The 13353-nt window shown below is 43.0% G+C and overlaps 1 protein-coding gene across 4 annotated transcripts in view; it reads left to right on the top strand.

The window, feature by feature from the left end:
- The window catches only part of AFG2A (AAA ATPase AFG2A), a 157348-nt gene extending 149686 nt beyond the window's left edge, over positions 1-7662 (top strand). For all 4 annotated transcript variants that reach the window (XR_015803441.1, XR_015803442.1, XM_088164178.1 and 1 more), the window contains one exon: positions 7337-7662. Coding sequence is in view for 2 of the 4 variants with exons in the window: in XM_088164178.1 (XP_088020304.1) it covers positions 7337-7513 (177 nt within the window). In the remaining 2 variants the exon portion in view is untranslated. The remainder of the gene's footprint in view (positions 1-7336) is intronic.
- Positions 7663-13353: the final 5691 nt, after the last annotated feature.

Raw genomic sequence — 13353 nt, 5'->3', positions numbered from 1 at the left:
AAGGATACCACATCTAGTAATATTTTTTAAGAGAGTGGAAGGAAGAAAAAAAGAAAGCTTGCAGATGGAGCCGAGGCTTCGCTCTGTTAGAACATGTCGGGATGAGCAGAGGTATGTGTGATGACACTTAGCATGTACCACTGAGAGCTCTGCTTTATTCCCCTTAGCTGTCATCATGTGCTGGAGTTATGATACATACACCTAATTTTGGCTACATACCTCATCTTTCCCTTCCTTGGGCGTGTGTGAGCTTTGTAGAATAGCAGGAGCTACTGATACATGTGATGCTGTCTGCTGCCCGGGCACAGCCCCTGCTCGGTTTCTGGTACTGGAAGAGCAATTAAAGGCAGCATTTTGGGGTCGCTCTGCCTTGTTAATTGTTGCCATGATTATCCCACTGGAAGCTGAGTCGTCTGGCCCAGCTCTTGGCTCACCTTCAGCTGATTCTGAAGCCTGGCTGAGACCAGGAGGAGAGGGCAGAACGAGGACTTGGTCTTTGCCATGGCCACCATGGAAAGCATGAGTGGGAACCCCCATCCTGGTGAAAGCAGATGTATTCAGGCAGCAGCAGGGCTTTGTGTCCCTGTGCAGCACCTCAGGTAAGCTGTGGACACCCACACACATGGTCACCTGTACATCAAGCCACAAAATTACACAGATAAGCAAATGGCACATTAAATTGTATAGATTTGGGGCAGACAGCTCTGAACTAAGGTCACTTACAGACATACTAAAGGAGCTGGTTTTATTCAATTACATGTGTTTAACAATTTCTCATTAAAGGAATCAGGAATAGCAGAGATCATTTGCTCTCAGAGACACAGGATACATACAATCCTGGGTTTATGGTTTGGGATGGAAGGGACTTAGAGATAATCTCATTCCACCCCCTGCCATGGCCAGGGACACCTTCCACGAGACCAGGTTGTTCAAAAAAGTAATACCTGTCCTTTACATTTAAGAAGTGCAAAGATGCTGCCTCATCACTGCAGACCTGTTTTAAAGTAGGCAGTCCAATGTCTGCTCATACTGAATGTCTCATTAATAAACAAAGGAGAAAGAAGTCTATATTTTTATGAAAAATAATATCTAATTGTAGACTATCATTGCCAAGGGTAGGAACTCATCTGCTCCAAGGCAGTGTTCCTAAATACAGAACCATAGAGATGTAAGTGCTTGAACTTGAGGAAAGCTAATAACATTTTACAGCATAGCTGCTTAGAGATCAAAGAGGCTTCTGTCTCACTGAGGCATTTGTGTGGCCTGTGAGGGCCTTGCACACTTCAGCTGGGAAAATTTTATGGAGCAATAATCATATCCTAAGCAAATCCGCTCCATAGCTCCCATGGTTCAGTACATGAATCTGAGGAGTGAATAGATACTGTCTGAAAAGCATGATGCTAATACACTTCATCATTTTCTGGTTAGAACAAATTTTTCCTTTGCTAAATGCCCAAATGTATAATTGTATAATTTTGTGGATGCCCCATCTGTGGAAGTGTTCTAAGCCAAGTTCTGAGGAACCTGGTTTAGTGGAAGGTTCCCTGCCCATGGCAGAAGGCTTAGAACTAGGTAATCTTTAAGGTCCCTTCCAACCCAAACCATTCGTTGGTTCTATGATCCATCTCATTTAAATCTACACAGACCATAGAGCTGAGCAGAGTGAAGAGATGCACATACCGGGTGATTCTTGTCTTTCAAACACTGGTCGGAATTTATCATAAGGTGATCAACAATTCCACAGTATTGGAAACTTTTCCCTCTATACAGAACAAGATTTGTAGCAATCTGTAACAATTTCTCTGTGCAGACAAGAGAAAAAGCTGTGTTTTCCTGTCTTTCCTTGATATGAAATAGGGAAGTTGAAACACAAGAGAAGTACTACATTTAAGCCTTTTTGAAACATATCAAAAACTTCACCTCTCAGCAGCTACGACCCTCTCAGTTTAGCCCATTTTAAAAGAAAAGCGATATTTGTGACATCTTAAAATAGCATTCTTATCTAGGGCAGGTCTCCCCAGCAGCTCCTGGAGCATAACACATCCCACTTGCTGTGCTCCCCACTCCTCCCATGCCGACTTGTCGAATCCCTCCTGAGCCCATCTCAATACCTCAGCAGCAAGCTAAGGCTCTTTTTATTTTATTTCTGGATTAGTTTTCTGATGGTCTGGTGCATTGAATCGCTGAATGAAAGGAGCAGCTTAGCGCCGGAGCCAGCACAAGAGCCGGGCGGGAGCCCGCAGCCGGCAGCGGGTGGTGCCTGCACAAAGGAGAAGGGGGAAAGCGAGGCCGTGGCGTCCCACACGGAGCAGGAGTGACCTGCTGGGGGTGGCACAAACCTCGAGGTATTTTTACATCTCTGCCCAGCACTGCTTTGAGCCCCCTACAAATCCCTTGTGGGAAGTTGTGCGCTGCTGGAGCCGCGTTGAATTATTTATGTGGATTTTAAGAGTACTGTCAGTAACCTCTTCCAGCTACTCTGCTACGGAGCAGCTTCTCGCTTTGGAGAGGCGTCCATGCGCACCTTTTCCCTTAGTCTCAGGTGGGTCCTAAGAGCTTTGCAGCTCTCCCTGTTTTGTGGGGATCAGTCTTTTGCTTTCACAGAGCAGCTCCTGGCACAGGAGTAGGGCAGGAATTCGCCCGAGTGAGACACAGATGTCAAGACTCGGGACTTATTCATGTCTTTTTCAAATGCTGTGTGTGAAGCTTTTATCCCTCCCTGGCTGAGAGGGAAAGGCGAGTCCCCAGACCTGGTCCCGGCTCCTTTTGAGGTGCCCGGCGGGCGCTCAGCCTCGCAGGTACTGCTCCGCCAGGAAGCGCCCCAATTTGCGCTATTCACAACCCGCAGGGCACTATTCTTGTTTCCAGGCTCCTAATCCCTCTCTCACACACAATCCCTTACAACTTTAACTGGCGGGGTGGAGGAGCGAGTTAAAAAGGAAGGAAAAAGGAAAATGAAACACAATGTAGGGCCAGGCAGTGGCTGCCAGTTACGGCACACACAATCGACACCAGCTGCAGCCCAATTAAACCCGACATTCACAGGTGTTCCCAGCACACTCGGCCCTAACAAAACTACTTTCTTGAAAGTACCTAAGGCTTTAACAGAGAAACTTTTTTTTTTTTTTTTTTTTTTTTTGGTTCTTTAAAGCTATTTAGAGCACTTTAAATACAAAGAATCTGAAAAGGACTTTGAGTCCGGTGGAAAGAGTTGGTGCTTAATGCCAGAGTGGGGGTGAATCGGCCCAGCTGAAGCAGCCAGTGTAACCATTGGTTTTGGAGGAAAGATGGGTTGTGCTAAGTGCTGTTTATTCAGGGAACAGTAACTGGCACCGGGCATTTTATTGTTGCTGGGAGTGGAATAAGGCAGGAGGGGACGACTAAGTGTAAATCCTTTTCTGCTGGGGTGCTCATCGTTCTTTCCTCCATAGCTCTCAGCTGGTGTGTGGCTTTGCTTCTTACTGAGCTCTGTGTGTGTGGTTCAGACATCAAATTTTAATTCTCCTTTCCTTTTGACTTTGAAGCAGAATTCTAAGTTAATTGTTTATTTTCTGATCTCAAAGCACTTCCCGAGATGACAAATTAGTCCTTTAGGAAAGCAATGTACTGTTTTTTATACATTAATTCAAAACTGTTCCCATGCTAAGAGATGACTGCAGACAACAGATGATTGCATTGGTGGGTAAATTGCTCTTACTCCATTGAAAATGAGAATTATGTTTGGCAAACTTCCTTTTATAATGATATTAATAATTACCAAACTAGGAGATATTCTGGTACTCTTAGATTCAGCAGCTTTTTACCCCACCTGGCTGGCTCTTTATTGCTGCAGTAGCGCCCATGTAGTTACAGCACTTACAGCTTAATTATCTGGTACCTGGTGTTTTGCTGTTTCATCACTGCTGTCTCTGACAATCACATCTTCATTCCTGCCTTAGAGTGGGTGCTGAAAGCCACTCTGGATTTAGATGCAGTCACAAAATATCTCTTTTGTCCCTTCCAAATGGTGAGATGTACTTTTGTCTTTGGAACAAGACTAGGATATTATTCCTATTCCTCACAACACACAGAGATCCAAAAGATTGCACTTTTATTTGTATTTTTTTTTGTGTACTGAAAAAATAAAAAATATGATTCCCTTGTGTTTGTATTTGCAACTCATTAAGAATTGCCTTGCAGGTAGGTTATATTGGTTCTTAGCATTCATTTATAGAGGTAGACAGAGGCTGTTCATCTTACTAAATGCAATGGAGAAAAAAAAGTATCACCCAAGCTTCAAATTCACAAATAATTTGGCCTAAATTAGATACTGTCACTTTGGAAAAGATTCTGGAGGCAGCTTGGATAATTTTCTGAGAAAAATCCTCTCAGCACAATACAATGATAAGAAATGAACTGCAAGCAACCCAGAGCTATGGCCTGGTACAGCCCCTTGTGTGCCCTGCAGAGCTTCAGGCACTCAGCAGCGAGAGCTCAGGGCAGAACTGGCCAATGCAGCAATGGCAGATGGGAGGAAGAATGGACAGGGTGGGCAGGAGCAAGGTCTGAGTCACTGAGGGCTCTTCAGCTTGTAAAGACTTGACTGAGAGGGGATGAGATAAAACTCTGTAAAATCACCAATGGTACAGGGAAGAGCAGATGAATCACCATTCTCATAGCACAGGGAATAGGAGGACTTGCTGAAATTGCCTGGTTAAATACAAACAAAAGTGCTTTTATTATATAAGGCATGATTGGACTGTGGTACTTGATACAGGATGATCTTGTAGAGGCTGAAAGAAGAAGTGATTTAAGAAAGTCACACAAGTTCATTGGGGATAGACCTGTTGCAGGGTTTTGAAGCTGATGATGTGGAGGCAGCTTCTGGGTTTGGAGGGCTGCTAAGCCTGGGGGAGATCCATGTCTTGTGCAAAGGGTCTCCTTCCTCTGCTGTCAGTCACAGCCTCTTCTGTGGCCTTCCTTTTTTTCCTCAATCCACAGAAATGACTTTTCAAAGCTCTTCTGTTGCTCCATCTGGTAAGAAATGTCCTAACGTGGCTGTGTCGAGGAGTCTCCATGACAGACCAGTGACCTTAGGCCAATAAGGCTTAAGTCACCAGATGAATTCACTCTCCTGTGTGGTCACTGTGGTACTTGGGTTTGCTTTCCACGAGTGATTTAGCTTTATCAGCTAGTGAGAATGCTTATGAGGACCTTTTTTTTAAAGTTTGCATACTTGAACAAAGAAAAATAATCAAACTTGCCTTGTTGAATCTCTTACCTTGGAAACCTGATCCCCTGGGTTAGCCAAGGAATGGAAACAACTCCATGTGACTCTCTGACCAGACATGAGAGCCTAAATTTTCAGCACTCTGCCGTAATGCCCGCTGTTTATTACTCAATAATATAGAAAATATTTAGTCCACAAAAATTCTGAGTGCAGCCAGGAAAAGGGAGAACAATAATTTATGCCTTAAAAGTCTTTCCTTGTCCCTTAAAGCAGCTAAATGCTTTTAAGAAGGTAAAAAAAATCAGTTTTCTGGTGCTTCCTCATGTCTAGTGATTTTCAGTTATCCCAGAACTTACGGTTCAGTGTTTAAGCATAAAATTAAAACAAAAAAAAAATCCTTTGGAGGTTAGATATCATCACTGTTACTGATAGTGTTGGCAGAACATGGAGAACAGGTGAAATCATCATCAGATCTATCAGCCTATGGGTGAATTCCTCCTGAGTGTATCGGTGTACAAATGAAATTGGAAGAAATAGGATTGGCAGTGGTGTTCCTTTGGTTTTGGATGTGACAAATTGACAGTGTCTCCTTCACTAAAACAGCTGTTGACAAGTGAACACCTTGTCAGTGACACCCTGCTTCAGCATTTCATGCTGTGGATAGGTGATGGTCTCTGTGAGAAGAATGGGGCAGTCAAAACCTGCTGGACTACATTTGAGGATTTTTTAGTAATGCCTATGAACACTTCCAGAGAGTCTCTTCATTTTGTGGCCTTATTGCAGTATTTATCAAGGGGGAATGAACCCCTCCTTCAAAAGCCAACATGGCTTCTGAGTCCAGAATACTTGGGATCTGTTTTTCCACTACCAGTTCTTCTCCCTTGTGAAAGAATTCTGGGTTTAGTGGTAGGCAGGGAGTGCAAGGGGTGTTTGATCTGGTGCACGTTTTTTTCTTTAAGTAGCTTAATATTCCTGTTCAAGATGGGGACACAGTCACAATGTATGCTTAGAGAAAAACCTGCACAGAAAGACCAGGGCGCCTCTGTTAACTTTCTGGGTGATGTATTACTGATCTCCACAAGAAGCTGGTGCACTAAATCTCAGCTGCACTTCCACGTTCAGCTGTCTCTGAAGTCCTGAAAAGCATTAAAATGCGTAACAGCAGTGTTTAGCTTTGGTGCTCATTAGAGCAGCACAGAACTAATAGTAATATTGTTGTAACTTGACAAAGCCATCTAAATCCATGCATGTTTTCTTGTGAAAGCTTCCTAAACATGCTGCTAAATCCCCTAAAAAGCTACTAAACGGCTTTGGCAACCATTAGCAGAGCATAAGCGGGGGAACTCCTTTCAGTAAGTGAACAAACAGAGAAAATATGCTGAATAGCCGGACAAATGTGTTTCAGTTGGCTCTTTCATTTACAGATATAAGGGAGCAGTCAATATCAATCACTGTTTTCCCTGTTGCACTGGAAATCACAATATCTCTTTTCATTCCACAAGCTCCTTTCACCACAGTAATGTGTCTTTAGAGTGACACTGGCATCAGTCTGTTTCCGCTGTCTGAAGTCCAGAGAGCTTAAAAACACATTGCAGGGTATGAGACCTTAACCCTCCTCCCCTTCCACACACCCCTCTCCTCGGAGCCTCCTTTCGGAATTAATTGTTTTTATTTCTTTCCCAGTGCAAGACTGGGAAAGAAAAGTGCCCACAGAGCCTGGGAATATCTGCTCTTGCACTTTGGGGATGGAAAAATGTATCGCTGGTGGTTGGGATTTGAATTTATCAGGTGTGGGGAGTTCAACACAAGGTAATATGATTAGCGAGTTAATTTGCAGCATGCTGTAATATGAAATGTAATGTAACTGTGGTTTGAATTTCGAGCTACATCCTGTTTTTTGGATGTCCTAATTGCCCACAACCTCATTTATTTTAAAAAAAATATATATATGGAAAAACTCTACTTGTGATTATGTGATTATTTGGTGTTTGGAGTGATTTGATGTTCTTGTGTTCTCTTTCTTCGAGTAGTGTAAAAATAATAATAATAATAATAATAATAATAATAATAACAATAATAATAATAATAATAGTGCTGTGTGGTTGTTTTTTTGTTGTTTCTTTGCAGATAACAGCAGTGTGCAGGGAAGCAGCCCTCCTAGCTCTTCAGGAAGACATCCATGCCAAATCTATCACGGGCCGGCACTTCCGGAGCGCGCTGACGGTCGTGAGCCCCAGGATTCCCGACTCGTTAATCCAGTTTTATGCAGATTACCAGCAGCAAAGTGGACTGCACGCGCTCTGAAAGGCAAATTAATACATACCCCATTCACTGTGTGAATGGCAGATTTCCTTTGTGATGCTGTCAGAAGCCAAAGAGTTTTGTACTGTGAGCGGGTGGAGTGTCTGGAGTTAACTGAATGCAGAATTGCCGTAATAAAAGTCCCTGTGGAAGTTTCGAGTGTCACAGACGTTGTCCTAAACTTTAGATTTTACCATTTCAGTGGTATAACCTGCCTTTTAGAGGTAGTCAGATTTCTGATTTATCTCAGCTGTATATCCATGTATCAAAAAACCCCAAAGGATCAAATTCTGAATTTTGGTGGATTCTTGGTCCTAAAGAGAGAATCAACAAATGCTACTATTGCCTTCAACCACAGTGTAATCCTAGGGACCATTCCAGTGAATGGCCTGATAACAAAAATTGCTTAAAATTACTGTGAATTTTTTGATTTATGATCTCCAGCAAAGCTGCCAAACAGGCTTTCTGAGATAAAGCCGAGGCATCCTGATTGATTACAACCAAACATTTATCTTTGGTCTTCACCAACTCCTTTTTAGACATGCTGGTAGGTAGGCACTTTAAAAAACTGTCCAGCCCTTCACTAACCTGAACTCACTGCCAGGTGTTAGCAAAAGATTCTTGTTGTTGATGTTTGTTTCCATCAAAATAAATAGGAGTGTTGATAAATTAGGTAATTTAAAGCTGGCTGCTTAAAATACATAATGAATCCTAATTAATGGATGAGAAAACCTCCTTGCAAAAACTGTTGTAAACGACCATGAAATACTTTGGGGACAGATAAAATCTCCTCAAGTTGTTTCTTTGTTATATCATCTGTTGAAACGATGACAGGTCCTTGTGGGCTCTCTGCTCTTGCACTCAGGATGAAATGCAGTTAAGCAAACTAATATTCAGCTTTTTTTCCCCCACAACAGAAAGGCTGAGCTTTTCTAGTCCAGACATAAAAAGCTGAGGGAAAGGTAAACCAATACCAACACAAACTTCAACAGAAAGGTAATTTCCTCACCTCGATTATGGTTTTTCTCTCTTTACTTAGTTCTACACTGTACACATTTCATAGCTTTTAAAGAGAAAGCTACTATTTTTAAATGACAGCTTTTTTTATTACTCTCATTCTAACCAATAGTTGCTGTAATTAGCATTTAATTTTATTATTGCTGTAAAGGATTAGAGGATGAGGAAAAGGAGGTCCTTTACTTAGTTCAGCTGATGTGTATGAGGTTTTTTCTTTTTTTCATTGTTTGACTCTTTAGTAGTCCAACAGACAGAGGGAATTAAGAAAATTATAAAGTGGAAAAGTTGCCTTGGGGATCAAGACTGCATCTGAAACTACTTTACCCTTCTTTTCTAAATTCTGCATACTCCAGCTTGGAGCTCAGGATGTGAACCATTCATCAAAACCATTAAATTTTTGAGGTTTCCAGAAATTAAATGCCATACCTTTTATCCCCTGGCACTTCACTCGAGTGTCTGCTCCTGAAGGGAGGAAAGAGAGACTGCAGTTTTCACTGCCAATAATGAATTCTGTTTGTGATTTTGTAGCCTAAAAATAACACTACGTGGTGCTCCAGATGAATGTTAAAACTAGATGGCCATTCCTTAGGAAGTGCTCAGGTTTATTGGGAACATGCACCAAGGAGTGAATGTGAACTGAGAAACTACAAGAGAGGCAGGTGGGAGCTGGCTGCCCTGCCCCTTTGTGGGATCCTGCTGCCATCAGAGGGAAATTTTGCACATCAGATTTTAGGACACCAGGAGAAAATGCTGGCCCATGTCTGCTGTTTGTGCCTTGGGAAAAATCCCATCCTTACAAACATTTATCCTTGTTCCTGTATGATGTCACGTGTATCCACAGGGCACCAAATCCCTTGATAAACACCCATGTGCCTTTAAGTAATTTTAAATGTAGGAAGCTCCCCTTTTTATCCTTGGGTTTGTGGAATTTGGTTTTTTAAAAAAGTAAGAAATTCTTAAAAAAAACCCCAGTGACAAATTTGTGAAGTCCCCAGGAGGTGTCTGTTGCTCCCAAAAAATTCTGTTTGGAAAACTTTGCCAGTCTGCTGCCAGTCAGGATCTTACTCTATCCCAAGCCACTCTTAAATTGAGATTTAAAGGAAGGTATGATGATGATTCCCTGCCTCTTTCCTAAAGACAGATCACTGCTGCTGTGGATGAGCAAATTGAAACCCAGGTATCAGAATTCTGGACAATGACCAAAAATTTGGTTTTGATCAAAACAGTGTAGCCCTTTCATAATCCATCTTGGTGAGAGCTGTTGCACCCTGAGCCTCTCGTTGGAACTTACTGATGAGGGCACTGTAGGACAGAGCACTCCAGGAGCATCTCCTGTCGTTTACAGGAGCAAGTTTTGATTCAGAGCTGACTCCTCACATTGTGTTTTCCTGAACACCTCGTGCCTTGGCACCCACTCAGAGCTCTTGCAGTGTGAGCCCATAAAAGCCTGAACACCTGTGTGCTGCAGAGGAGCTCAAACATAGAGGCACTCTCTCTTCTGCTGGGTTTTGTTGTTGTGTTTCCATGAGATTTAATTTTAATAAAAGGATTGAGGCTCAGTGAATCTCAACAGAGAAGGCATCTGGGAAGAGCATCTCTGTCCCATCCTCTCTTTAACTGGTTAGACTTCCTAGGCTTATTTCTTTAAGTTTTTTTAGAAACACTCCTGCCTGCTGTTATCATTTGGAGCTGGTTTTTGGCCCGAATACTGCATGAGTCGCAGAATTGTTAACATTAAATCAACTTTTCAACGTTTCAGGCACACTTTGTTTAAATATAAAATCTACCTTTTTCCTCCAATAACAACCCCTCGCAAAATGGCATAAAATGTCTTTTGACAGTTTGGCCAGAAATGACCAGGAGAGTATTTATGATCAAAATGCAAAATTGTCTTCACTTAACTTGAAAAAGTTCAGTCCTGTGTTCTACCTAATGCATAAAACAGATTTGCACTGCAAGTATGATATACAATTCTTAATCCTAGAAGAAAGAATGAGGTTTATTCTGGGTAATTTTCCTGCAGCCTCTAAATGAGAGCAGAACATAAGTTTTACCAAGCTCAGGTGCAAGGGCAAACATCAGAGACAGAATAAAGTTCATTTATTTCAAGGCTGGTTATTCAAAATCATTCAATTTAGACTTGTCAGCCCTTTTAAATATTATATCCTTAATGCTGATTTTTGTGGATTCTGTGTCCTGGCTCTTTCCTTTCAGCTTCTTTATTCATTTTGGATGTCAAAGTGTGGTGATTCCCCTCTGGAAGCTGGAAACATGCCAAACAATGCTCCAGGAACTGAGCATTCGTGGGAGGCTGACAGTGATGTTTCCTGGTGAAGCAGGAGTCTGATTCTGCTGATGGGGTGTGGAGAGGGGAAAAGTGGAAATCAAATCTGGTGTTTTGTCCCATAGTGCCCAGGAAGGTGAAGTTCAGAGATGGACACAGGTAGGTAGGCAGGAGAACTGTCTCTGCTTATTGCAGTCAGGGCTGTGAGGAGACTGATGCTGAAGGGTTTTGGTTTTTTCTGGCTCTGCCAGAGAAAGCAGCTGATGTATGGATGAAACACAACTGCCAGCACTAGAAATGCTAGTGCCCAGGGCTTGTGGTATCCTAGTATGTTGTGCTAGAATTTGGGAGGAATTGGACCTCAAAGCTGAAGAGTCAGCTGCTGGAAGGTGTCATAACCTTGGAGAAAGGCCCTGAAAGAATTAGTAAAAAGCAGGCACAAAGAGTTTGCCTTGCTTCCTGTGATCCCAAAGCTGGGACAAAACCGACTGTGCTTCCATTCACACTCCTGAGCCTTGGGATTAGTCCCGTGCTGATGCAGTCTGGGGCATAGCAAGTGGTTTGCTGTGGGAGTAGAGTTACATTTGCAAAATCAGTTTTACATTGAGACCTCTTTGTATTTAATATTGTTGCTATGGTTGTAGTGAATTGCAGTAATTTTTATCTCCTAGGAACTCCAAAACTTTTTGCTGATGGCTTTTTTTCCTTGGCATGGAAGACAATACCACAGGTGACATTAATGTGTGCAGTTTGTTAAGGAGCTTTTCTGAGGTCATAGGTGCAAGAGGCAGAATTGCTGTTGTGACTGGTCATGTTTTGCCCATTTGGCAGGCCAACATCTGGAAGACAAATATTTCAGCTTGAACCTCCTCCTGATCTTGGAGTTTGTGTCTGCTCCTTCTGCAAGTGCTACCTGTTCATTTATTAACCTCCTCTGCTGGAAATTTAACTGCGTGTTTTCACCAGGGCTTTATGTGTTCTGCATTAAACATTTTAAATTGTGTCATTCTTCCATGCAGACTTAAATCCAACAGCTCCAGAGCCCTGACAGAGGAGAAGATGTGTGTTTTCTCTGTTAACTGGCCTGCCAAGGACAGGAGGGGTGAGGGGGGAGAGAGCCCCTCTCTGTGTTTGCGTGGCAGGACTCCAGCGAGAGCGCAGGTGTTGCGAGAGGAGGCAATGGCAACCAGATGACATTCCTTCCCCTTGGACCAGCGTGGAGCCATTGCTCAAACTGATTGTGGGTCCAGCAGTTGGACTGGATGATCTTAACGGTTCATTTCCAACCTAAATGATTCTGTGATACCCTTCCAACAAAATTGGAGGCTAGCGCGTTGTCTGTGTGTGCCTGTGTAAAATCCATGACATTAAAGCTTGGATTCCTCTAACTAAAAGATTAGGGGGGTGGAATCACTGTTGGCAACCACTGGGAAGATACTAGAAGATAGTCCAGACAGTGATTTATCCCAGGTGAGAGATGAAGTACCTTTCTGGAGGTGCTGATGGGGGCAGCTAATGTCAGGAGAGGCCCTAGAGAAAGTGCCTCGAGGTAGATGAAAGGAATTGAGAGCAGCAACCCTCGATGTATTGAGAAAAATATTTTATCAACTTGTACAAATATATCCTGTTTGCCTAAATGGTTCTGGAAATGCTGCTGGTCTCTTCCTCTCATACCTGTGTGTGTGTGTGTGGCATTAATCACATACCCCAGGGATTTTTTTATCTCTTTTGCTGACACTGAGGAGTTTTCACATCCCTGTTTGGTAAAATGGCTCTGCCATCAGCCAAGTGTGGAAAGGGCTTTGATAATGTTCAAGGTGAAACACTTGTCAGCTCTCACTTTATCCAGGAACGGATTATCTGGGCTGTGGAATAATGAGGTCATGTCTTTCCTCCACACCGCTGGCAAGAGCTTCGGATTTCACACAGGGGCAGCTGCTTACACCAAGCCTGCTCTACTTAATGCCTTTAAAGCTACCCTGCTTCCCTGTCAGCGAGTTCTCCCCAAGCTGAGGGTGTGAAACGTGCTCACACAGCTCCTTTGCAGTGCCTGTGAGGGGGCTCCTGCTGCTTGGATTGCTGTCCTATCCCAGAGCTGGGTGAGTGGGATGCAGGAGCACAGGATATGAGAAGCAGAGTGACCTGTGCATTGCTACTGCACTTTAAAATACAGGAATGTGAAGCAGGATTTGTGGGTGGGTGGACCAAAGCCATGTAGCTCTTGCCAGGTGTCCCTTCAGCAGCTTGCAGTGTGAATCTGCAGCTTTAAAGCAGAGCTGTGGCAGTGAGAGTGGCCATGGACATGAAAGATCCCTAAAGCACACAAGTTGTGGGTGTTAAAGCCTATGGGTGCTTAAGTAGATTAGCAAACAAACAAATCCTTTAATATTCTGGAATGCTTCCTCACCACCTAAGTAGGGATTATTCCACCAAGCCAGCAAATTCTACCCTTCTGCCTAGTGAAAATTCTGCCTTTCAGATGGCTGTGCTCTTTAGTGATTTGTACTCTAAGTTAATAAAAAAAGGAAAATCTGAAAGCATA

Source organism: Sturnus vulgaris, chromosome 4 (assembly GCF_052056855.1).
Source record: "Sturnus vulgaris isolate bStuVul1 chromosome 4, bStuVul1.hap1, whole genome shotgun sequence".
NCBI lineage: Eukaryota > Metazoa > Chordata > Aves > Passeriformes > Sturnidae > Sturnus > Sturnus vulgaris.
Note: the sequence above shows the minus strand (reverse complement) of the source record. Positions and strands in the feature narration are given on the sequence as shown.